Source organism: Chiloscyllium punctatum, chromosome 22 (assembly GCF_047496795.1).
Source record: "Chiloscyllium punctatum isolate Juve2018m chromosome 22, sChiPun1.3, whole genome shotgun sequence".
NCBI lineage: Eukaryota > Metazoa > Chordata > Chondrichthyes > Orectolobiformes > Hemiscylliidae > Chiloscyllium > Chiloscyllium punctatum.
Genome location: NC_092760.1, coordinates 57,529,015 through 57,555,124, shown reverse-complemented (window position 1 = coordinate 57,555,124; position 26,110 = coordinate 57,529,015). Strand labels below are relative to the sequence as shown.

At 39.2% G+C, this 26,110-nt stretch overlaps 1 protein-coding gene across 10 annotated transcripts in view; it reads left to right on the top strand.

Moving 5' to 3' along the window:
* plekha7b (pleckstrin homology domain containing, family A member 7b) overlaps positions 1 to 10,823 on the top strand; it is a 463,115-nt gene extending 452,292 nt beyond the window's left edge. For 3 of the 10 annotated variants that reach the window (XM_072592388.1, XM_072592387.1, XM_072592394.1), the window contains one exon: positions 8,958 to 10,814. Coding sequence is in view for 1 of the 10 variants with exons in the window: in XM_072592386.1 (XP_072448487.1) it covers positions 8,958 to 8,980 (23 nt within the window). In the remaining 9 variants the exon portion in view is untranslated. Of the gene's footprint in view, positions 1 to 8,957 lie in introns of all 10 variants that reach the window. The other 7 variants (XM_072592385.1, XM_072592393.1, XM_072592389.1 and 4 more) reach the window with 5 other exon arrangements.
* The last annotated feature ends 15,287 nt before the right edge of the window (positions 10,824 to 26,110 follow it).

The following is a 26,110-nucleotide window of genomic DNA, read 5'->3' as shown; positions in this document are numbered from 1 at the left end:
TACTTTGCCTTATATTGTCATCCTCCATTCCCCGTTGCTCTGTTTCATATCCTAAACTAGATGCGAAATGGCACATTCAATAACTAGCTTTACAAAATAATTTATCAGCAGACTTCAAAGAATTTTGAGAGTCACCAAGCGCTCAGTGGTAAGCAGAATTCTGGCCAGTCCAAATAGCTGGCAATTCTGTTGTCCCAATGGTGCCAGCCTTGGAGCGGTGGCCACCACTGGCAGGAGCCAAGTAAGTCCAGAGTTGTGAAGAGAGGGTTTAGGAGGGCCAGATTCAAGAGAGAGGGTAAACCTTTAGCCAGAGGTGCTCCAAGGGAGCCAGGGGGCCATCATAGGAAGCCAATGCTCTCAACCCATCTCCCAGAACACCTAATAAATTTGTCCAACATCAATCAATGCTGCTAAAGCAACTAGGCAAGAGGCTCCACCCTTACTTTGGTTTGATACAGGCACTGGTTGTTTGAGACTTTTTAATTAGCTGCTACTTGGCATGTCTGAGTGGGCATTGGCTTCAGTTTACTGAAGGACAGTCAGATACCCACCACCACCCCTGAACCTACACAAAGTTTCAGACAGACCTCGGTGGTTGGATTTACCTACTGGATCTTTTCCTCTTCTATCATGACTTGTAGTATGAATAATATCCATGTATTTGTGTTGACATATTCCTCACTCTTGTTGATCATTTGCTACCTTCCTGGCTTGTTTTCAAGCATCAACCTGTGTTTGCCTTATCTATGCCTTTAATATACGTTGTTTGTCCATAATCAGTTGTTTGTTTCTCTAGTCTGTATGCTTAAGAGCAGCAAGATCAATCCCTTTGTAACATTTTTACTATTGGCATAGTTTTTTTTTTTGTTTGGTACAATAACCAAAACCAAACACTGCAAATTATGATCCCACCATGTTAAAGTATCCCAAGAATGAAGGGAAGATTAAGCAAAATTAGAGCATTTCATTCTATTTCAAATGCTATTGGCCCAAATTTTATGATTACGAGTAGAGACCTTTCACTCAACTAGTATTTCTGTTACATGTACTGAGGGAGGGTACTCCTGGAAATACATCCAGAAAAGTTATCTGGGTTGAACTGAGAAATAGGAAAGGGATGATCATTTTATTGGGATTGTAATATCGTCCCCCTTATAGTCAGATGGAAATTGAGAAACAAACTTGTAAGGAGATCTCAGTTATTTGTGAGAACAATAGGGTGGTTATGGGTGGGGGACTTTAACTTTCCAAACATAGACTGGGACTGCCATTAAGGGTTTAGATGGAGAGGAATTTAAGTGTGTCCAACAAAAATTTCTGATTCAATATGTGGATGTACTTACTAGTGAAGCTGCAAAACTTGTCCTACACTTGGGAAATAAGGCAGGGCAGGTGGCTGAGGTGTCAGTGTGGGAGCACTTTGGGGCCAGCGATCATAATTCTATTAGTTTTAAAATAGTGATGGAAAATGATGGACCAGATCTAAAAGTTGAAGTTCTAAATTGGAGGAAGGCTAATTTTGAAGGTATTAGGCAAGAACTTTCAAAAGCTGTTTGGGGGCAGATGTTATCATGTCAAGGGATGGTTGGAAAATGGGAAGCCTTCAGAAATGAGATAACGAGTCTAGAGACTGTGTATTCCTGTTAGGGTGAAAGGAAAGGCTGGTTGGTGTTGGGAATGCTGGATGACTGAAGAAATTGAGGGTTTGGGTAAGTAAACGAAGGAAGCATATGTCAGGTGTAGATAGGATATATTGAGTGAATCCTTAGAGTATAAAGGCAGTAGGAGTATACTTAAGAGGGAAATCAGGAGGGCAAAAAGGGGACATGAAATAGCTTTGGCAAATGGAATTAAAGAGAATCCAAAGGGTTTTTTTACAAATGCATTTAGGACAAAAAGGTAACTAGGGAGAGAATAGGGGCCCTCAAAGTTCAGCAAGACGGCATTTGTGTGGAGCTGCAGTAGATTGAGCGAGGGAGGGGGCGCGGAGATACTAAACGAGTATTTTGCATCAGTATTTACTGTGGAAAAGGACATGAAAGATATAGAATGTAGGGAAAAAGATGGTGACATCTTGAAAAATGTCCATATTACAGAGGAGGAAGTACTAGATGTCTTGAAACGGGTAAAGGTGGATAAATCCCCAGGGTGTACCGGAGAACTCTGTGGGAAGCTAGGAAAGTGATTGCTGGGCCCCCTTGTTGAGGTGCTGGAAGATTGGACGTTGGCTAATGTGGTGGTGCCGCTGTTTAAGAAGGGTAGTAAGTACAAACCAGGGAACTATAGACCAGTGAGCCTGATGTCAATGGTGGGCAAGCTGTTGGAGGGAATCCTGAGGGACAGGATGTACATGTATTTAGAAAGGCAAGGACTGATTAGGCAAAGTCAACATGGCTTTGTGTGTGGGAAGTCATGTCTCACAAACTTGATTGAGTTTTTGAAGAAGTAGCAAAGAGAACCGATGAGGGCAGAGTGGTGGACGTGATCAATATGGACTTCATTAAGGCATTCGACAAGGTTCCACATGGCAGACTGGTTAGCAAGGTTGGATCTCATGGAAGGAGAAAGTGAGGACTGCAGATGCTGGAGATTAGAGCTGAAAATGTGTTGCTGGAAAAGCGCAGCAGGTCAGGCAGCATCCAAGGAGCAGGAGAATCGACTTTTCGGGCATGAGCTTTTCCAGCAACACATTTTCAGCTCTAATCTCCAGCATCTGCAGTCCTCACTTTCTCCTTCCATGAGATCTAACCTTGCTAACCAGTCTGCCATGTGGAACCTTGTTGAACGCCTTAATGAAGTCCATTAAGGACTTTTCCAGCGCTTTTCCAGCAACACATTTTCAGCTTAGATCTCATGGAATACAGGGAGAACTAGCCATTTGGATACAGAACTGGCTCAAAGGTAGAAGACAGAGGGTGGTAGTGGAGGGTTGTTTTTCAGACTGGAGGACTGTGACCAGTGGAGTGCCACAAGCATCAGTGCTGGATCCACTACTTTTTGACATTTGTATAACTGATCTGGATGTGAGCGTAAGAGGTATAGTTAGTAAATTTGCAGATGACACCAAAATTGGAGGTGTAGTGGGCAGCAAAGGAGGTTACCTCCGGTTACAACAGGATCTTGATCAGATGGACCAATGGGGTGAGAAGTGTCAGATAGAGTTTAATTGAGATAAATGCAAGGTGCTGCATTTTGAGAAAGCAGATCTTAGCAGGATTTATATTTCAATGCTAAGATCCTAGGGAGTGTTGCTGAATGAAAAGACCTTGGAGTGCAGGTTTATAGCTCCTTAAAATGGAGCCGCAGATAGATATGATAGTGAAGGAGGTGTTTGGTATGCTTTCATTTATTGGTTAGAGTATTGAGTACAGGAGTTGGGAGGTCATGTTGCAGCTGTACAGGACATTTGTTAGGCCACATTTGGAATATTGCGTGCAACTCTGGTCTCCTTCCTATCGGAAAGATGTTGTGAAACTTGAAAGGGTTCAGAAAAGATTGACAAGGATGTTGTCAGGGTTGGAGGATTTGAGCTATAGGGAGAGGTTGAATAGGCTGGAGCATCGTAGGCTGAGGGATGACCTTAGAGGTTTATAAATCATGAGGGGCATGGATAGGATAAATAGACCAAGTCTTTTCTCTGGGGTGGGGGGAGTCCAGAACTGGAGGGTATAGGTTTAGGGTGAGAGGGGAAAGATATAAAAGGGACCTAAGGGGCAACTTTTTCATAAAGAGGATGGCACTTGTATGGAATGAGCTGCCAGAGGAAGAGGTGAAGGCTGGTACGATTGCGACATTTAAAAGGCATTCGGATGGGTATATGAACAGTGAGGGTTTGGAGGGATATGGGACGGGTGCTGGCAAGTGGGACTAGATTGGGTTGGGATATCTGGTCGGCATAGACAAGTTGGACCGAAGGTTCTGTTTCTATGCTGTACATCTGTGACTGTGACTCTGTCAGAACACCTTGCAGAAGCACATCCACAATATTTGCACAAGTAATTTAACCCTGTCTGGATTGTTCTGTGGCTTGGCTCGAATGATCCAGGGTTGGGCTGTTTACCTATATTTACTCTGCTTGTTACATAACTTCATGTCGTTTTTGTTAGTATTCAGATATTCACTTGTGTGCCATAGCCTTTGCGCAATGTGCCAAAAGCTGGAAATTGGATTAATGTAATCACATCTCAGTTAAACAGCCCTCATGATGGGCCGAATGCCCTCTTTCTGTGCTCTAAATGTCAAACTGTCTTTCATGTCATACCTGCTGAGTAGCAAAAGTGTATTTCAAATGGAGTGCCTAAGCATTCCAACCACAGCAATATTCAGCACCCATGACTTTTACGTTTACCCCTGGCAGGGAAATGCTTACCACCCCATTTGCATTCTCCACGATTACCCTGTTCTCAACTTACTGTCCTGACTTGTCTCCTGCAATCTTGGCTCTTTTCTGGCCAATATCAGACTAAGGTTCAGTATTTTTGTTGGGGCGAAGAAGTGGGGGTGAACACCCTCAGGGGGACTGATGGAGTCAGGGAAAGGGAGTGATGATAAATCCTGTTGGGTGTGATGTTAGGTTTAAATTGTTAGGGTGAGTAAGGGAGGTGAACACAGTACATTGTTTGGTGTCGTTGGAGGTTTGGTGAACACTGGGGATGAAGAAGTGTTAACATTAAACAAAGAAATGCTCATCATGGAGTAATGAATAATTGTCGGATACTACTTTTGAAAATAACTTTTATTGTGGAGCAGACCTGAATAGAGCATAACAAGTACAAGCTTTGGGATATTTAAACTGTAACTGAATATGGCAACTACTGCTACAAAAGTAGAGTATAGCTTGGCCTCCCTGACTGACTGTATGATGAGGGAGGAGCTGCATTTCATGTGTGCTGTTCATTTCCGACTGAGCCAGGACTGAAAGTTCACGCGAGAAATGCAGAGCTTGGTCATAGTGGGGGGTCAGAAGCAGGAGTGGAATGGAAATCTGACAGTGATTGCTACTGTTTAGAAGATTTAGACTAACGTCTGCATGAACTCATCACCTTGAGATTAGAAACAAAAGAAGCTTCCCTTTCAGCATCTGGTACAGAAACGATGAGTCGAATGGCGTCCAGTATTGTAAAATTGTGTTTCTTGGAGGTAATTGTCATTTTTATAACAAGGTAGAATGTTGATGCATTTCTGATTTAAATTCAATTAATATGTTAGAAGTTGCACAAACTATCAAAGTAAATATGTGTTACTGTTTTCTAATTGTGAAGTTGATGGGGAGGAATATTTGTTCCCCTTGCTGGTATTATGCAACGTTGTGCTGATTCTCTATGGGCAGACAGCAACATGTGTTGCTGCCCTTGTTGCATTCCTCATTAATAACTTTTGACAAAATGTACATGGGCCACAATGTGAAAGAAACATGTGTTTGTGCACTCAATAGTTCAGTTATTTGTGTTAGAATTCTCTAACAGTGCCATCTGGTGACAATTGAACAAAACAGCACTGCAACGAAACGATCTCCTAACAGTTACATGTACACGTACATATACTTGAGTAGGCTATTTGCCTTAATTAAAGCGAAGCAATACTTTTCAAGGATTCTTGTGTAAAACAATGAAGAAAGATCTTGTGCCATCTGTTGAAAGAATCTTACATCATTTGGGAGATTAGCCTAAGAGGATTCAAAAAGGCAAACCAAATATTGTTTTGAGGTCAGAAGAAAAAAAATTACGTATCGTTAAAAGACAATTACATAATTTAGATTAACAGGAAGCTTTAAAGTATATAGTTGAATAGCCAGAGTAAATTGATGGTTGTTGATTTTTGTAAAATGTCTCCATAATGTTTAAATGTCTTCCAAAATGTTTAAGCTGCTACATTTTAATATTAATTTCAGAATTGTAAACTTTAATTCAGTTGCTCGTGTATAAAATATATAAAACAGAAGAGCTTAGGGGTGATTACTGGTCTCCTGAAGACGTGACAATTCATAGAATCCCTACAGTGTGAAAGCAGGTCATTCAGACATTGAGACCCTTCAAAGAGTATCCCACCCAGGTCCACCTACGTACCCTATCCTGCATTTCCTTCAACTAATCCACATAGCCAATGCATCTGTAGACGTTATGGGTAATTTTGCATGGCCAATTCACCTTACCCACAGATCTTTGGACTGTGGGACAAAACCGGAGAACCCAGATAAACTGGGGATACTTGATTTTGACTCTCAAAATGTTAAATGCAGAAGAGCACTTTATCCACTGTCACATATGTTTTCTCATCAAAGCCTTATCACTATTTTAAAACTATGTAACATGTCACAAGCCATTGCATTTTGATTTGTATAGTCACCATCTTTTTAACTTGTGCTTCAGAAGGTTTCCAACTCCACAACAGACTTCTCCCATGGGTCATGACTCCTTTGAACTACATGAACTACATCTCCTACTAAAACAGGCATGACTCTGTGGAAAGGAGAAGGTTGAGGCAAAGCCTAGTGGAGAAGGATGGTCTACAATGCCCACTGTTCCATGTGAAATCACAACCCTTGTGCTTATCCCATTATCTGGCAAAGGGACTGTGTGCAGGAGTCCTAGAATTGGATCCTATAAGACCATAAGACATAGGAGTGGAAGTAAGGCCATTCGGCCCATCGGGTCCACTCCGCCATTCAATCATGGCTGATGCGCATTTCAGCTCCACTTACCAGCGTTCTCCCCGTAGCCCTTAATTCCTCTAGACAACAAGACTCAACCTGCATGTTTACCTTTAGAGAATCCTCGACTAGCACTCCCAGATTCCTTTGTGCTTTGGCTTTATTAATTTTCTCACCATTTAGAAAGTAGTCCATGCTTTTATTCTTTTTGCCAAAGTGCAAGACCTCGCACTTGCTCACGTTAAATTCCATCAGCCATTTCCTGGACCACTCTCCCAACCTGTCTACATCCTTCTGTAGCCTCCCCACTTCCTCAGTACTACCTGCCTGTCCACCTAACTTCGTATCATCGGCAAACTTCACTAGAATGCCCCCGGTTCCCTCATCCAAATCATTAATATATAATGCGAACAGCTGTGGCCCCAGCACCGAACCCTGCGGGACACCGCTCGTCACCTGCTGCCATTTTGAAAAAGAACCTTTTATCCCAACTCTCTGCCTTCTGTTAGACAGCCAATCCTCAATCCATCCCAGCAGCTCACCTCGAACACCATGGGCCCTCACCTTGCTCAGCAGCCTCCCGTGTGGCACCTTATCAAAGGCCTTTTGAAAGTCTCGATAGACCACATCCACTGGGTTTCCCTGGTCTAACCTACTTGTTACCTCTTCAAAAAATTCCAACAGGTTTGTCAGGCATGACCTCCCTTTACTAAATCCATGTTGACTTGTTCTAATCAGACTCTGCTCTTCCAAGAATTTAGAAACCTCATCCTTAATGATGGATTCTAGAATTTCACCAACAACCGAGGTTAAGCTGATTGGCCTATAATTTTCCATCTTTTGCCTTGATCCTTTCTTGAACAAGGGGGTTACAACAGCCATCTTCCAATCATCCGGAACCTTTCCTGACTCCAGTGACTCTTGAAAGATCTCAACCAATGCCTCTGCTATTTCCTCAGCCTCCTCTCTCAGAACTCTAGGGTGTATCCCATCGGGGCCAGGAGATTTATCAATTTTAAGACTTTTTAACTTTTCTAGCACTATCTCTTTCGTAATGGCAACCATACTCAACTCAGCCCCGTGACACCCTTTAATTTTTGGGATATTACTCCTGTCTTCCACTGTGAAAACTGACGCAAAGTACTTGTTAAGTTCTCCTGCTATTTCCTTATCTCCCATCACTAGGCTTCCTGCATCAGTTTGAAGTGGCCCAATGTCTACTTTTGCCTGTCGTTTGTTTCTTATGTACTGAAAGAAACTTTTACTATTATTTCTAATATTACTGGCTAGCCTAACTTCATATTTGATCCTCTCATTTCTTATTACACTCTTTGTTATCCTCTGTTTGCTTTTGTATCCTTCCCAATCTTCTGATTTCCCACTGTTCTTAGCCACTTTATAGGATCTCTCTTTTTCTTTAATACATTTCCTGACTTCCTTTGTCAGCCAAGGTTGTCTAATCCCTCCCCGGTTAATCTTTCTTTTATTGGGAATGAACCTCTGTACAGTGTCCTCAATTATATCTACAAACTCCTGCCATTTTTGCTCTACTGTCTGCCAGGCATTTCAAAGTCTTGTTCGTCTCTGTGTCCACATGGATGGAGACACCCCTTTATACAATAAAAACAGAAAATTCTGTAAATACTCAACAATTAGGAAGCATCTGTAAAGAGGTATACAGAATTGATATTTCAAGTCAATGACCTTTCATCAAACTTGGAAAAGTTAGAAACCGGAGAGTTTACAAGCAAGTGTACTTGGATAACATTGGGAAAAAGAGCAAAAAGCAAGAACTGTGATCGGGTATGAGATGGGAGATTGCATGAGATGAGACTAGGTGGTGTGGTAGAAGTGGAACTGTGATATGAAGCAGTCATTAAATTGAATCTGATCTTCCTATATAGAGGCATTGTGAGCAGTGGTTGTAGAGTACTTAATTGAAATAAATAGTCAGTAATTGTTTCACCTGGAAGAATTATTTGAAGTCTAGTATGATAGAGTAGGCAAAAAGCATCTGCAGGCACTCACATGAAATGCTACACTGGGAAGGGTGTTGGAAGATAGTGGCCATGGTGGAATGATTCCTTTCGAATGTTGAAAAGGAAGAGGAGGAATGATGGGTTTGATGGACCTACATGCTATTGAAAACATACATGTTATACTTTGAGCTGTGAGAAGACAGCAAGGTTGGTGGACTGAGCGATTGTTTCCTTTTCCCATGTTTGTGTAAAAAAAAAATTGGATATTGTTTTATGTGACTGAACAAGCAATACTCACTCGAGGATTCTTTTTATTCTCCACATTCTAGCCAAAGCCCTGGCTGAACACTAATATTACAGAGGAGCAAAGAATTGAACAAAAAGAAAATTGCAAGAAACCTGCAAAGCTGATCTGATGGAGAACAACATTGCATTGCAATTAACTTGTACGAACCAGCCAGGAACAGAAGTAATTACGTCAATTTGTTTTTCTACTAAAACAAACAAGGGAAACTTTTCTTTCGTAAGCAATGAAGCAGGATTATAAAAACACTCACTCACTGGATTAAGTATTTAAAAGGCAAACTATTTTTCTAAAACCTAAAGGATGCAGAAACATTCACGGTGGAAGTTTGGGTGACTCAGATATTGGAAATTAATTTTTTTCTTAACACAGCAGAAGTATGTGAAGTAGATTAACTTTTCTAAAACAAAACATATATAATGGTATTGCACTTTATACATATACCATAAAAAGCTGATTTGCTGCATTTTAGAATCAGAATGTATTAAAATAGATTTGTACAAAACATGCAATTGTTCAGAGCAATTTTGCAGTGTTGTGAAATATGTTTAATTTTATTAGCCTGTTTTCAGCTGCAATATTATAATGTATTCCAATGGCGGCTACAATACTTCATAAGAAAAAGGACCAATTCCATGGTTCTCATAATTTAGATAAAAATACTGATCTATTTTTGAACCAGAAATTAAAATGTAATATTCCTACACTTTTTGGATCAACTTTAAAATGAGTTTATTTTGTCTGAATTGAGCACTGCCAGAATGAATTATATTGCCAAAACCAAATGGATTTCATTGTCATTTCTGCGTGGACTCTTGCAAAGTGAAAAGCACAGTGAAGATAATGATGGAGCATAGACACGTTTTTGTAATTTGCAAGGGAAAAGGTTGCATATGTGTAAATATTAAACAAAAATTCAACAGGATACTGTGTCTCTCTTCATAAGCTTGGATATATGCATGTATTTGATTTAGTGATGGCCGAGACTTTTTTTCTTTTAAAAACATGAAGTGGGAACACACTTTGTGGTTGAATGGCAAAGGTGCCAGCTCTCTTGTCATATTGAGCTATACATATATTCACCAAGGCCAGCATTCAGCACCGCAAATGGCAACAGCCTTTTGGGATAAAGAGAAGACCGAGAAGGATCAGACATGTTTCACCCATCTCGATCACTATCGGTGAAGTTATGGGAAAAAGGCTACCATGTGGGCACAACTGAATAACCACCTACATTTACAGTCAGGCTTGAATAAAATCAAATGGTCAATGCTTAAATCCCCAGCAGCTAACTTCAGCCAGAATGAGTTCCTCCCTTCATGAAACGAGGGCAGAAAATTGAACACAAAAGAAAATAAAGAGATAATCATTGGAGAGAACTTGAAGTACAAAGGTGAGACATTGATTTACATTTAGCATGATAATCTTATGCAAATTAACATTATTAGAAGCCATATGACATGAGCTCAATCTTAATTTGTGGTCACTTTGACTTTATATTCCATAATTTAATTTAAACATTTCTTCTACATTGCTACTTATTCCTTTATCCTTAGATCTTCTCCAAATCTCTCGTCTTCAGTTACCTCCTCACACATCTTAGGTCCTTCTTGGTTTTCCTTCTCTCTACACTCCCCTCCTCACCCTTGACTCACTATTGCCACCATCCTTGAAGCTCTCCACATTTCTAAATGTTTGATTTTACTTTTTAAATGCAACATATTGCATAAGTAAAGCAATAAATGAGGATCCCATATATTGAATCTTAAGTAAGTAACAATGAATTATGATATTAATCAGTATAATATATGGCTATGTATAATTTGTAACTTGCCAGATTAAAATGAATTATGATAGTTGAAAGTAAAATAATTGACAAACATTCAATAATGAAAAGAGTCCATCATGTTTTAGGTTTCTATTTAATACTTTGCTACAATAGGATCATACTATATATTTTACTGAAGTGTTACTTTTAATTTGTTTGTTCTGAGTTAGATTTAGAGAATAACCACCAACTGTATTTGTATTAATGTTAGAGGACTCAGTTTGTAAAATACTGCTTTTGCCATACCACACCATCTTGAATAAAAGTGACTCATTTAGCTGTGGTCTTACTGGAATTGAAATCCGTCTGCAATAACGATAGTGCAATAACAAATAGGAACATAATTTTGCACTCAATCAGATATAGTTTTCATGGGTCCTGGTTTAAAAAAGATTATTCATTGTGACCAAATATCACTTCTGGATGCATTCTGCCCTTATGAACAGTGGCATTAGTGAACTCTATTCTTTGTTTATTCTGATTACACCTCTCATTTTTCCCATTCTTCTTTTCCTTAGGTATTAATTATATTTGAGTGACTCTCGGAAAGTAAATGTTAAATCCCCTTAATCTGAAGATTACTCATTTGGTCAGTATGCGCCATCTTTTGCATGGACATGTCAAAAAAATTCAGTTCTGATAAGCACAGTTTTAATTTAGCTGGAACTGAGGGACTATAGACTAGAAAGTATGTTGATCCTGAGCTGAGCTGATGGAGAATTTCTTAGTAGAGCAGAAAAATGTTACTTCAAATAATGAGTGCATGGCTTGATGCTGAAATGTGCAACAAAGAAGATCCCAAGTTCAATCTCTAATCAGTGGAGCAACAGTTGGCTGCTTCAATTGCCTTGAATGATACTCTGTTGGACAAAGGAGCTTCAGCTGGAGCTCCCACTTTGATCATTTTGGTTACCATGAATTATTGGAAATTGAGCAGATGCAAATTTTTGAGGTCTGAATTGCAATTCTTGATATTGTTCACTAGAATACTAGAACTATGTACGTTTGTGCAGACAGCAGAATCATTGATGAAGTATCAGGAGTGGGAGTGAAGGTGGAGTTGGAGGGAAATCAGTGTAAATTGTTAACAGCCCCCTCAGGAGAACAGTGCATTAATTGTAGAGGAGCAAGTAGATGAAATTGTAATAAGTGTCATGAAGGATGTGCTTAAAATTAAGTATCAATTTTGGGCTTATTTTCAGTTTGTGTGTATTCTCAAGATATTTTAAAAGGCAAGTAATTATCAGCAAATGCGCCTATTTTAGACATAACCAAATAGACATTGGTATTGCTTGTTAAATCGATACATTTTGATAAATGAAACCTGGATGCTAATGAATGGTTACTCCTAGGGTACCAACACTTCTTTGTGTGTTTCATATCTGGATTGATCTGTATTTTTGGTATTTTCTATTCTTGTTTTATAATTGAAGTTTTTTCTTCTAAATATTTATCATGTTGATATTTCAACAAAATTATGGTTGGGCACAGCAGGTGGAAATGTATGTTATTTGTCCTTTTGAAATGGTTAACTTAGCTGAACTGAAATCAAAAGTACAGAAGCCTGCAGGCATCCAAACTGTACATAAGGCACAACACCACTCCTCACCTGAGCAACATTTGTGTGGGAGCTAACTAGCTGTTGTGTTGAAAAGGGCAACAACTTTCATTGCATTTTAGGCAAAAGGCAATTTTTCTTAGAACCCAAGTACAAAGAAAAAAGACAAAATGTACATACATCACAGTCCCTGCAATTCTGTTTGAACCGTTGTATTGATCATCTTGAGCCAACTGATGTGTAGTTTCTATTAACATTTCTTGAGATGTTACTGAGTTCAAAGCCTGTGATTTTTAAAGGGCATTTTTAATTTGGGGCCCCATGGTGTATTATGCTGGAGAATACGATGTTAACAAAGTCATAATGTATGGATGTATAGATACATTTGCAAGGGATCTGAGAGCTGGCTTTGCTGTGTACAAGCTGTTTTTGTTTTAGTTGCATGTGCTGCCAAATAGAGATGCTGAGATGAGGCAACTGGGGGAAGGGTACAAACCTTCAAAGAATCACCACCTGCTTCCTCCTTCACCTCTTAGCCTGGAGTTTGGCCAGGAACGTTATTTTGAACTACTTCTGAGACTTACAACCTGCTAGAAGCTGGGTTTGCTGCCAAATTCAGAAATCACTTCAATGCACTGTATTTGACTGACAGCCAGTTCACTTTCAAGCCTCTTCCCTGATACCTTTGATTGTATCATGACTGTTAGTGGCAAAAATGCTCAAAAGTGTACATGGTGGCGCAAACAAATAGACCTTGGTCTGAATTAGATCTGCCATGATTTTTTTTTAAATGACCTTTCAAGGTTTTGATAGAGTGCAATGACAATAACGTTAACAATGCATCATTCCTGTCACTGTCATATTTATGATAACATGCATCATTATGGGACAGTTGTTAGAGGAAGTAACACCCCAAAGTGCTTTGCAGAGGTAGAAAGAAAAGTAAATGATGCAAAGAAAAACTGATTAAGAAGGATGAAAGGATACACCTTGTTCAAAGAGATGGATTTTAAGGAAGGCTTCTAAGTAGGTAAAAGATGTGGAGATTCCAGAAGTGGAGCAAAGGAAGGACAGATATTTGTGGCTGGAGTCATAAAATGGAGAGTTGGTAGACTTGGAAGTTAATAGGTTCGATTGGATTTCCATATCTTCTTTCATTAGATTTGAGCATCACTCCCAGGCTAGCATTTGTCTTCTATTCTTAGTTAGTTTAAGAAGGTGTCTCTGAGCTGCCTTCTTGAACACTTCATACATTGCATTCTATTTGATTAGTAAGGGTGAGGATAATTAATATGGGCAAAGGTGTTTGAACTGAGTGGCACAGGTTAGTTTCAGAGATTGGTAGTTGCTTCCTATAAACATGCCAAGGGTTCATTTTGGCGAAGTTGTTTCGGATACAGCAGACCACCATAAGTTATGACACGGATTCAAGAGAGTACTCCGGATTCCTCCAAGATGGCCAAAGCAGTGGAAGCTTTGTTTCAGAATCCAAGTGATCTACTTGATATTTTATATGGCAGTACCATCCCTCATAATTTGCATGCTGCACACAGGTGTGTGTATTGTGCAGAGGAATGGAACAGTTATTTTACAATAATTTTAACTTGATTAATCAAATGAGAAATTAATTATTCTGATAACTTTGCTTGGTTATAAAACGTTTCGTCAGGAAGGAAAATAAAATGGCCAGATCAAATCTGACCGTGGCAGATAGTAGAATTTGAATTCAGTTTTTAAAAATGATGGAATTAAAGGTACAATGATAACCGTGAAACCATTATTGATTGTTGGGGAAAACCCCATTTGGTTCACTAATGTCCTTTAGAGAAGAAAATCTATCATTCTTACCTGGTCTGGCCTACATGTGACTCCAGACCCACAACAATTGAATCGTAACTGCTCTCTGGACAATTCAGAATGGGCAATAAATGCTGACTTAGCCAGAGATGCCCACATCCCTATGCACTACGAACAATTTAGCAAAGTCAATCCACCTGACCTTGCACATCTTTGGACTGTGAATGTTACTCACTGAAATATCCAGAGCCTTTGACCTGCTCTTCTAGCCATAGAATTTCTGTGGCTACTTTACTCCAATCCTCATCAACAATAACTTCAGGATATTGATAGTGGGAATAGTCACTTGAATGAATTCTTTCACTGGACATGTCATTGCTTACCACTTGTATGGCATGATATTACCTTGCGCTTGTCAGCTTAAACCTGCATATTGTCCAGATCTTTCTTTCTTTTTATATATGGACTGCTTCAGTGTCTAAGGAGTCATGAGTGGTGCTGACTATTGCGCAATCATCAGAAAAAGTCTTCACTTCTGACCTTATGATGAAGAAAAGGACATTGAAGCTGCTGAAGATGGTTGAGCCAAGGACATGACCCTGAGGAACTCGTGCAGAGGCATCATGGACCCGGGATGACTGACCGCCCACAACTCAACCATTTTCCTTTGTGCCAAGCATGACGCCAACCAGATCCTCCGATTGTCATAGCCTCCAATTTGCTAGGATTCCTTATGTCAAGGATAGTCCCTCTCACCTCACTTCTGGAATTCCACTGTTCTGTACATGCTTGAACTAAGGCTATAATGGGGCCAAGAGTTCATCTGTCCTGATGGAACCTAAACTCTGCATTGGTAAGCAAGTATTTCGTAAATGGTGTTTGATGACACTGTCAGTGACACTTCACCGATGATCAAGGGTAAACTGAGATCAGTAACTAATCAGTTCAGATTTATCCTGTATTTTGTTCCAGGGTAATCTTCTGTATGGTCGGATAGATTCCAACCTGTACTGGAATAGCTTGGCTAAGGAAGCAAATTCTGCAAAGCTAGTCTTAAGTACTATTTTTGGTGATCAGATTACCAGTAGCCACTCTAATACTGAGGGCACAGCAGACTGATGCAGAATGTAGGCATGATGACCGATGCCAGGATACTGGGCACAAACTTGCATGATCCATTAATTATTGATAGACATTGAAGGAGTGGAACCCATTGCACATGAACTCAGATGTACAACCAAAACAGAGTGCAAAAAGCAACATACATGCAGTCAGGTGCAGCCTGCATCATGGGAAATTTCTTTTCCTGATGAAGTCAAACACTTGATCTAGCTTCAACTGCCAATTAAAGAATACAAACTATCCACCTGGCTTTGAATACAGAAGTGTCAATAATCCCCTATAGTGACTGTAGATGTCAAACTGGAAGATTTGAACGTTATCTGCTCCAGCCTTGAAGAAGCAGGAATAAAAGAGGAGGTGGGAAATGTTATTAATTGAGGGGGTCAGTTACTGCAGGAAGGAGTGGTGATGTCTTGGAAGGCCCTCCAATTAAGGCTTCGTGAGGAGTGTTTAGAAATAAAAAGTGAGTAGTCACGGAGCTGGAGTGTATTTTAGACCCCAAAACGGTCAGCAGGCAATAGAGGAGCAGATATGTAGACAATTCACTGAGGTATGTAAAAACAATACAAAATTATATTCAGGAAGTTCATCCTCTCCAACATTAATTGAGATAGTATAAAAGGCTTAGAGGGGGCAGATTTCAAAAATGTCTATCAAGAGATCTAATTCTGCGAATTGAAGCTGGACAGGTGGTAGTGATGGAGTGTTTTAGTGCCCACAAAATGGTATGTTTGAAGTTTTTTTTCTTTTGGAAGAGGAAAAGGATAGTCTGTAGAAAAGAGTTTTGGATGGGGAAAGTGGGCTTTACTTAAAATTGGGTTTGGTCAAATTGGAATTGGAGAGAGTACATACCTAACATATTCTCTTCAAGGGATAGGTGTACCACCCAGTTCTTGTGGCTTATTGTTCATACAATAAGCATTGCAGAAGTTCATGGAAAAAGCTCACTAGTTGAGTAATTATTTTTAACCAATCCTCACCCAGGAAATGCAATGTTGCACCAACCCCCAGACATGAGTAACTCTGCTGTTGAATGAAAGTCAGCACAAGCCCTGCAATCATTTCATTTAGTTTCTTAGAAATTCTAGCTCATTATGACCCTGAATGACCAACAGTAGCTGTGGTTGAAGCAGCATCAACCCTATTAGGACCAGTGTTATTCCAAATCAGAATGACAGAAAATATAGACCTGTCACCTGTGCATCCCAATTGTTAATAGAAATGGAACAGAGGTATGCCATGTTCTACTTGTATGTTTTTTTTAAGCAGGAAAGACACTAGCAACTACAATGGTTTGAAAACAATTTTCATATGTGCTAGACTTGAAATTTGCATTAGAAATAGACCCTGAGCCATTAATCACATTAAGTCATGAAGGAAATCACAAAAATGCTACTGAAGATATAACAAAAATGCAACTGAGGAAAAAACCATTCCAGTGAGGTATAGTGTTATAAGAAAATACATTCGTGCAAAAATCAGACCACGGCAAATACGTTATCAAGAATTCTAATTGAGCAATCGGTGCAAGATGACTGGAACCACAGTGAAGACATCAAGGCCTTCACTTTTTTTAAAAAAAAAAGCAGGTTCTAGTCTACAACAGTGAGAAAACTACAGGAAATTAGACAAGCTCAGAAAAATTTTAAAGGCGATGTGAAAATGAGTCCACAGAATAAACACCTTCCACTCTGATAAAAGCGAAAAGAAGATAAAATAGGAATGCATTAGTTTTCAGATAAAAATCATTAGTAGAATTGAACAGCTATCCAGACATATAGGGACAATGAAATGATGATCCCTGACCACTTAAATCATGATTCATAGAAAACAAATGTAAATTCCCAAGTCAATAATCCTTAATCACCTCAAAGGAAATTGGTTAAACCACCATAACATTCACTCAAGTGGCACACTGTTTGGGAGAGGTACAGGAGGGTTTTGACATTGTATGAAACAGCAACTTGGTGGAAAATGCAGAGTAGATGGTCAGTATTTAAATATGTAAACAGTAAACCATGCTGTTATTGTAAGAGACCACATGAAGATATCTTGTTAAGTGCAGCTGTGTAGACCTCATGATAAGCATAAGTGTACTTTGTTCCTAGAATGGTGAATAAAAAATAATCCTAAGATCTTCGCCTCCAGCAACTCTTCCAGGCTACCATTACAATAGCAGAGGCTTTCCCTTTTGTCACAGTCATGAAATGATATTTTGAGACTTTGAGAAGAACACCTTTGTTACAAAGGTAGGAAACAATACTTGATTGGAGGGCATTAAGGATGGATTTTCTTGAAAGATGGACACAAGATGGTAACATGTTCAGTGTTTGAGGAAATGGAAAAGAGGCAGTTTGCAAGGTTATTTTTCAGGCAAGTAGCAGATTTAAAGAAAGAAGCTGAGTAAAGAGAACCATTAACAATATAATCTAAAATGTCATGTAGGAAGGATAGTTAAGTGATCAGTAATTAGTAGGAATACAGTGAGGGAGCAGGTGGTGGGACTCATGGATGATGAGCTCAAAAAGAGCCTGAGAAAAGGTAAATTAGAAGTTAGGGGAAGATGCATGTTCAGGGCTAGTACATGTTAGAGCCAGGAGGAAATTTAGCCTGGTTGGCTAGGTAACTGGAGGGAAATGGCAGGCGCAGCTGATTAGACAGTCACAAATCTAGTGATATAGAAATCCATGGACTTTCTTCACTGATTGTTGGAAGTGAGGATCTAAGAGACAAGGGAGAGTGGTTTAAGAAACTGCTAACTTACATTTCAGGATGGTTCTGGAAGAAATGGGTGCAGCATCTAATAATGCTTTTGCTAGTCCAGGCAGATTGGCAATGAATAGCTTAAGCAGTTGCCTACCACGTACATTAACTTCTTGGACTTAAGGGAGTAGCGGTGAGGGCCATACCAGGGAAATTAGCAGGTTAAGAGATTATTGCTTACCCAAGACGAAGGCATCAAAAGTTAAGGGTGATGGAGTGGTTATGCAGAAAACTACAGAAGTGTTGTGGTAAACAAAAGATAAAAAACTGGACAACTGGGAAATTGAAATTGCAGTTGTAAACTAATTAGGAGGAAGATTTTTCCATGAACTGATACAGAAAGAAAGTGAAAAGCACGGTGGGATGTACATAAGTAGAGATACAAGGAAATGCTGATTCATTCTGTGAATGAAGCAATGAGACTACCAAAACCATGTGAGAGTGAGCCTGAACAGGTAGCTGTGAGTATTGATTGGAAAATTCCTATGAATGCAAAGATTAAGGAAGGATAAAACACTAAATTCAGAGGAGAAAGAATGTGACAACTTAATTTGAAGATTAAAGTCCCCCAGTATATGAATTTGCTCAAAGCAGAGGCTGAAGGAGGAAATCAATGAAGATGTTTTGCTCTTAAAATTGACATGGTTCTTGGACAGCTGGTAGAGAACCAAAGTTTCATGTGCAGGCTGAAAAAAGGTGGAGTGAGGAGAGATGATTAATGGAAGAGAGAGTGTGAGAGAGGTAAGACCTAAGAGGACAGATCAAGATGAGATTTGGTTTTAAGGACTGTCTACCACTCTGGTGATCGGGACAAGTAATGGAAGGTATAGCCAAGCAAGGAGGCTTCAGTTTTAGGAGCCTAGCTCAGTCTAAAAGTGAGGAGGCCTTGTTATTACTACTTGGTCAACATCACAGTGGCTCAGTGGTTAGCACTGCTGCCTCACAGCACCAGGCTCCCAGGTTTGATTCCAGCCTCTGACGAATGTCTGTGTGGAGTTTGCACATTCTCCTTGTGTCTGTATGGGTTTCCTCCCACAGTCCAGAGATGTGCAGGTCAGGTGAATTGGCCATGCTATATTACCCATAGTGCTCAGTGCATTAGTCAGAAGGAAATGGGTCTGGGTATGTTACTCGAGGACTGGTTGGGCCAAAGGGCCTGCTTCCACACTGGAGGGAATCTAATCTAATCTCTCTTTCTGTATATCATTATCATATTAAATTCACGAACACAAAATATTTATTGGCTCAAGACACCCAATTTGTCTGATTCGATGCTGCTTTTGAAAGGTTATTTGCTATCACTATCCCAAAAAAATTTAACTGATGTTGAATTTAAATTAAAGGTGACAAATATTAGACGTGGGTTATACAGATTTAAGAGGTCATAAATAACCACTATCCTTGAGTGAAGTAATTTCTCATCTCTGCTCAATATAATCAAATGATCAATCTGGTACTGTAACGCTATAGTCTCGATTCCTCAACCAGCAGAAACATAATCTGCTGTACTCAAGTTTGTTATATCACCTCTCATTCTTCTAACTTTGAGGACAGGTCTTGTCCACTTCATCTCTCCTCCATTCCAGGAACCAGTCTAGCTAACTCGGACAAGCATTAACCACTTCACGTATAAGACACCAAAGCAGTAATCTGTGGTCCAGGTATGAACTTTGTGACATCAATAATTTTATGCTGAATTATGTGCAACTGCAAAACAAAATTCTATTTTGTGGAAGTGTCTATGATGTGATAATGAAATTAATAGAAATTCAATCCAATTCTCATTTTTTACCATTTTAGATGCCTGTTTTATAAGTCGATATGGATAGAATCATTTTCTAAGTTTCCATTAATTGGCAATGTCAATTGTGCATTTAATGCTAGTTTGTATTGAATCAAGTGTCCTATTAGTGAACTGGAACATATATCTTTTGGAATGTTGGCAAGAGGCAGATTATGTTTTCATAATTACTCATAATTTAGAAAGTACTGGACTTCCTGCAATGTCTGACAAGAGGAATAATCTATGCTGTAATGTGATAAAATCAAAATCTTTTGAATATTAAGATCTAGAATCTCTATATTGAAGTTTTACTTCAGAGTATGCCTTTGTAACTCTTGATAGATAAGAACTTAATGTAAAAAGTAGGAACTGAAATAGACCTTTAAGTCTATTCTTAGATTCAGCAAGGTCGTCCCTGATTTGCTATCTTAACTCCACCTTCCTGCACTATCCCGATATCCCTTAATTTAGTATCCAAAAACATATCAACACCTGACTTAAATATGCTGAAGTATAGTTCTCTGATTCGAGAATTCCAAAGAGACTCAGTCCTCGAATAAAGAAATTTCTCTTCATCTTCATCCAGAATCGTCGAACGACCGACTTGATGCAATAAGAATTTTTTTATCTCATTGTCTAGTCTTTATCCATTGACCAATCCTCATTCCATGCTATTTAATCTTATTCTATATTATTCTGAATCATACAGGTTTACCTTTGTATAAAAGCATCTTCTGTCAGCTCATCAAATACTTTTTGAAAACAGGACTTTGACTCGTTGTCCTTTGTCAACTTACTAGTTATACATTCAAAGAACTTGTAAAAAAAAATTCATACATTCATATTTACTCTGTTTATTCACATGTTATTTGTCTTAGTGCTTTGCTATCATATCCTTTATAATAAATTCCAGCATAATTACCATTTATGATGATGTTAGTAAAGTTACAATTGTCCATAATGGTTGATGCATCTATGATCCTTGACTTTCCAGGTTGTAAAGATTGTGGATTTCAAAGATGATATGAAATGGACTTTGTGAGTTGCTCTTTGGGATGATCAATCAAATAAGTCAGTAAAATCTAAATGATTATATTCTGAGGGGAATGCAAAAGCAGATGAAATTGAAAGGCATGGTCACAAATCTCTAAATTAGTATGGCAAATTTATAAAGCTGTTAAAGTATTGGGTAAACTTTGAATACAAAACAAGGAATTCTTGCGAAACCTTTACAAATCACTGGTTAGGGCTCAGGGTGGAGGATGTTTACTAGGCTGAAACTAGGGATTAAAGATTTTATTAATGATAAGGGATTAGACTAAGAAGCTGGAAATGCTTCCCTTTACAGTGCAAAAAAGGAGAAACTGTTGAGTTTACTAAGTGTGTCAGACTGGAGGTCTAATTGGCAAAAGAACTATTCAAGAAATGAGTTTCTTTCACTCACATTCAGTAATGAAGTGTTTCCTGAGAGGTTAATGAAAGAAGATTCTGCTGGATTTTTCAAAATGAATGTATTTTAATGGAGTTGAGAGTGTGGTGCTAGAAAAGCGCAGGAGTTCAGGCAGCATCTGAGGAGCAGGAGAATCAATGTTTTGGGCATCCTGATGAAGGGCTTATTCCTGGAATGTTGATTCTCCTGCTCCTTGGATGTTGCCTTACCTGCTGTGCTTTTCCAACACCACACACTCTACTCTGATCTCCAAATCTGCAGTCCTCGCTTTCTCTAGTGTACTGTAAATGGAGTCATTCGCAGGGTTGTCTGGATATTACTGCAGCATAGGACAATGTTGAATAGCTCGAGTCAGCACAGGCACAATGGATAATGGAAAACGTTATGATTTGGTTCTAATTAAGTTTTCATTTGTAAAGTGAAAAGATCAGTTAAAATTTCAGATATAATCATTGGTAGGAAATGGGATGGGGAATTGGAGGAACAAAAAATAATCCAAAGACGGAAAATAAATTATTAAGTTGAATAACTTGTGAATGAATTACATGAGATATTAGGCAATGGAAAGTCATTAAAGAGAACAGAATAAAGGGATATAAGATGGTTAGTATGCTGATGCCTGTAAAGAAAAGCATAGAATTGAATAACATGTTAAAAAAATAATTCTGCAGATTTGGGAGGTCTGAAATGAAGAAAAAAGGGAGCTCTTCCCTTATCTCTTATTTGCCCTGCACATTCCACTTCCTACAATAAGAAAAAAGTGTTTCCATCTTCTGTTAACTGTAACTTCCACAAACAGTAGAAGGTTAAAACTCAGGTCATTGTCTTTATTTTTTTGCAGATGATCACTCATCTGTATTTCTTAGTTAAATTTGATATGGAACAAAAATACTAAGAAATAACTGAAATTCACTGACAGCAATTGAATTGCACGAGTTTTGTTTTCAGTCATCAGGATTTTTTTGAGAGCACTGCAAAGACTAAAATGCGAAGAACTCAATTTTCAAATTACTTTCACCACAAATGAGGCCAATTTAACAGTGAAGCCAATAATAGGACAGTATGAGTAATGTCCTTTTTTTAATATTTTAAAATTGTATATTCCAGCATTCTTAATACCTGCTTTAAGCCAATTACTATTACATACAATTAATTGTATTTCATATTTCATAACTTATTCAAGTGTATATCCCAGATTATCCAAAGCAGCAGACTGTTTGTAATTGTATTTCCCATGTGCAAAATGACTCCAAATATAATCTAATTGTTAATCTGTAATTAGGGGTGTAGTGGTGATGTCACTGGACCAGTAAAACCGATACCAGACTGTGAACATGTTTGAATTCCATCTTGACAGATGGTGAAATTCTGGAATTTAAGCTAGTCTAATTGTAACTAATGTTAACAAGTCATCGTCACTTGGTTCAATAAATGTGCTTTAGGGAAGGAAATCTGCCATCCTAACGTGATCTGGTCTAAATGCGACTCCAGACTCTCAGCAAAGTTGTTGGCTCTTGACTGCCATCTGAAATGGCATTGCCAGACACACTATTGTATTAAACTAAGACAATATCTAAAGAAAGGAATAAAATCAGGCAGGCCACCCGGTGTCAATCCTGACTCCTGAAACAGCAATAACACATCTGCCTGTTGACACTGCAAAGTCCTTATTAACATCTGGGGGCATATACCAGAATTGGAAAGGCTTGGCCCACAGTCTCGACAAGCAACAACCCAACAGTTATTGACATGGAAATCACACCATACAGGCAATGTCCCAGACACTACCATCATCCTCCCTAGGTAAAATCTGTCCTGCTAATGGGACAGAACCACTGGAAGTGGTGGAAGGAATTTGCAACCAGGAAGGTAGTGTCCTTGGAGCTCTGAGTTTTGACTCCAGACTCCATTAAGGTTCATGGCATTGGGTGAAACATAGGCAGGCAAATCTTATGAATATTACCCCTGCATCCTGTTAGCTGATTGGTCAGTACTCCTTTGTACTGAGCGGCATAGAATTTATTCTGCTTAACAGACATCAAAATCCATCAAGTGTGGCTTGATTAGAATTGACTAAGCTGGCTGACTGTGAAAGGACATAGCTGCTACTAGATTGGTTCTGCGGAAGGCATTGAAGGAAGAATGTACTTGACCTTATCCTCATCAATCTAATCTATCACAGATGTGTATGTCCATGACTGTATTGGATGAGTAACCACAGGACAGTCATTATGGAGACATGGTTACCCTCCATGTGTTATATAACACTACCACCATGCTAAATAACACTGACTTAATCTTTGGTTGCTGGATCTGATTCTATGCACTGATTGGGCAGTGTGCCATCAGTAAAAACAGAATTGTATCAGACCACAGTATGTAATCTCATAGCCCAGCAAATCCCCAATCCTACCACTACCATTAAGTCAGATCAACCCCAGCTCAATGAAGATTACAGGACGTCGTGCCAGGAGTAGCAGTAAGCAAAACAAAATGAGGTGTCAGTCTGCTGAAGTGACATGGTATTATTTGTGTGCAAAACAACAGTGGAAGCAGCATGAAATAGATGGGGCTAAGTGATCCTGGCCAAGGTTAGGACACTATCGCTGCACCACCAGAGGACCCTCTCATCCTCCTCCTAAGATTAGTGGTAGCATTGGTGTCAGTCTTCAACTAATTCATTTCATTCCACATTGTATCAAGATATAGCTGAAGACATTGGATACTGCAAAGTCTAATATGCCCTAACAATTTATCAGCGGTAATACTGAATATTTGAGCTCCAGAACGAGCCAGACCCCAGTCAAGCTATTCCAATGTAGCTACAATACTGCCACCTACCTAACAATGTAGAAAATTGCCTAGGTACGTACTGCCCACAGGTCAAACACAACCCAGACTATTACTACTCTTGCCCAACAGCAAAGCAATGGTCATCAATGATCGAGCAGCACTTTCAAACAAAAATACTTCTTCACTGACAGAGTTTGAGTCTTTGGCCAGGACCACTCAGCTTTTGAATTAATTACAGTCTTGGTCCAAACGAGGACAAAACAGCTGAATGTTAGATGTGAGGCAAGAGTAACTGCCCTTGACATCGATGCAGCATTTAACCAAGTATGTGATGAAGGAGCACTAGCAAAGCCAAAGTCAATGGTAATCGGGGGGAAAACGCTCAACTAGTTTGACTCACACCTAGTACTAAGTAAGAGGGTTGTGTTTGATGGACATTGCCATCATGTCCTACGGCTGAAATGATCAGCGGCCCAGGCCCAACTACCTTCAGTTGCTTCATCAAATGATCTTCCGATTATGAGATCAGAAATATGTTTGATAATTGAACAACAGTCAGTTCTAATTGTGATTCCTCAAGTACTGAAGTAGTTCATGGCCAGGTGCAGATAGACCTGGACAGTAATGTTCACATTACAGAACTGCCAAGAAAGAATCAACCAGCCCCCTTAACATTCAATAATACTACTGTTGCCAAAGTTCTAAATTATGAACAGCTTGAGAGTTGACATCAGTCAGAAACTGGAATGGACCGGCCCTGTCAGTATTGACAAAACCCTTTATGTGCAACAAGTTGTACCTTTAGTCCTTTTTAAATCTTTCTCTTCTGACCTTAAAATTGTGTCCTCTAATTTTGAACTCACCCAACCAAGGGAAAAGACCTTTGCTATTCACTTAGTCTATGCCCCTCGTGACTTTATAAACCTTTATTTAGTTATCCCTCAAACTCTTGTGCTCCAGTTAAAAAAAAAACACTGGCCTATCCTTATCACTCTCAGCCTCCAGACCTGGCGACATCTGGTAAATCTTGTCTGAACCCTGAAGTTCAAGCTGATTGATTGTGTCATAGGGTAACTTGTGAAGAATATTAATCACAGCTAAACTAAACGTTCTGTTGCTATGGAAAGGACCAGAAGCAAACTATAGCAAAAGTACTTAATCAGAGGAAGGCCAATTTCACTGTTAAGAACAAATCTGTCCTTGGGTAAACTGAATACAACGATTGTGGGGAAAAAAAAAGTTATCTCACACTGAGTTGCCTTAAAGAGATGGAGGTATATTTTCATTAAGGTGAAAGGTCGAAAGTCAGCACTCCCTCGATAGAAACGGAGTTGAAACAGAGTGCATATGACTGAGATCAGGTTGAGAATACATGTGAGAACATGACTGAGTAAACAATGTTCAGAGGGGAAATTGGAAATCTGAAGCAAAAAGACACTGGATGGTAATATAAAAGGGAATTCAGAACTTTTGTCTGGACACATAAATAGTAAGAGTATTAAAGGGAAAGTGGAGAGGTGAGTAAGGACTAAACAGGGAAATTTAAATGTGGAACTAAAGGTGAACTTTACGCACTGACCAAGGAAGAAGTTGCTGCCAGTCATTTGAAAGACAGGATAGTTAATTTAATGAATAAAAATTGAAGAGGTGATGTGCAAATGTTGGTTGAACTCCAATTTGATAAATCATCAGGGGCCATGTGATCCAGAAGGAAACTGTTTGCTTTGACTTCAAGGACAGTGAGGGTACTAAGAGTGGAAGTTGTTGAATTACATAATCCTATCCTTCTAATATGGGGTGGGGGGGGAGTGGTGAAGGTTGCTAGAGAACAAGACAAGGATGTAGGTACAAGTGTAAATCCAATAGTTACAGGCTAGCCAGTTTAACATAAGTGGTGGGAAAACCTACAGAAAAGAGCTGTCACCTTAAGTGTACATTAATCAAGAACCAACATAGATTTCATTATGATAAACTGTCGAGTTCTACTAAGGTAATGCAGTTGACAGAAAACTAGCAAATAGGAATAGGACATTCAGCCCTTCAAACCTGTTTTGTTTCACTAGCCTTTGACATGACCCAAGTAC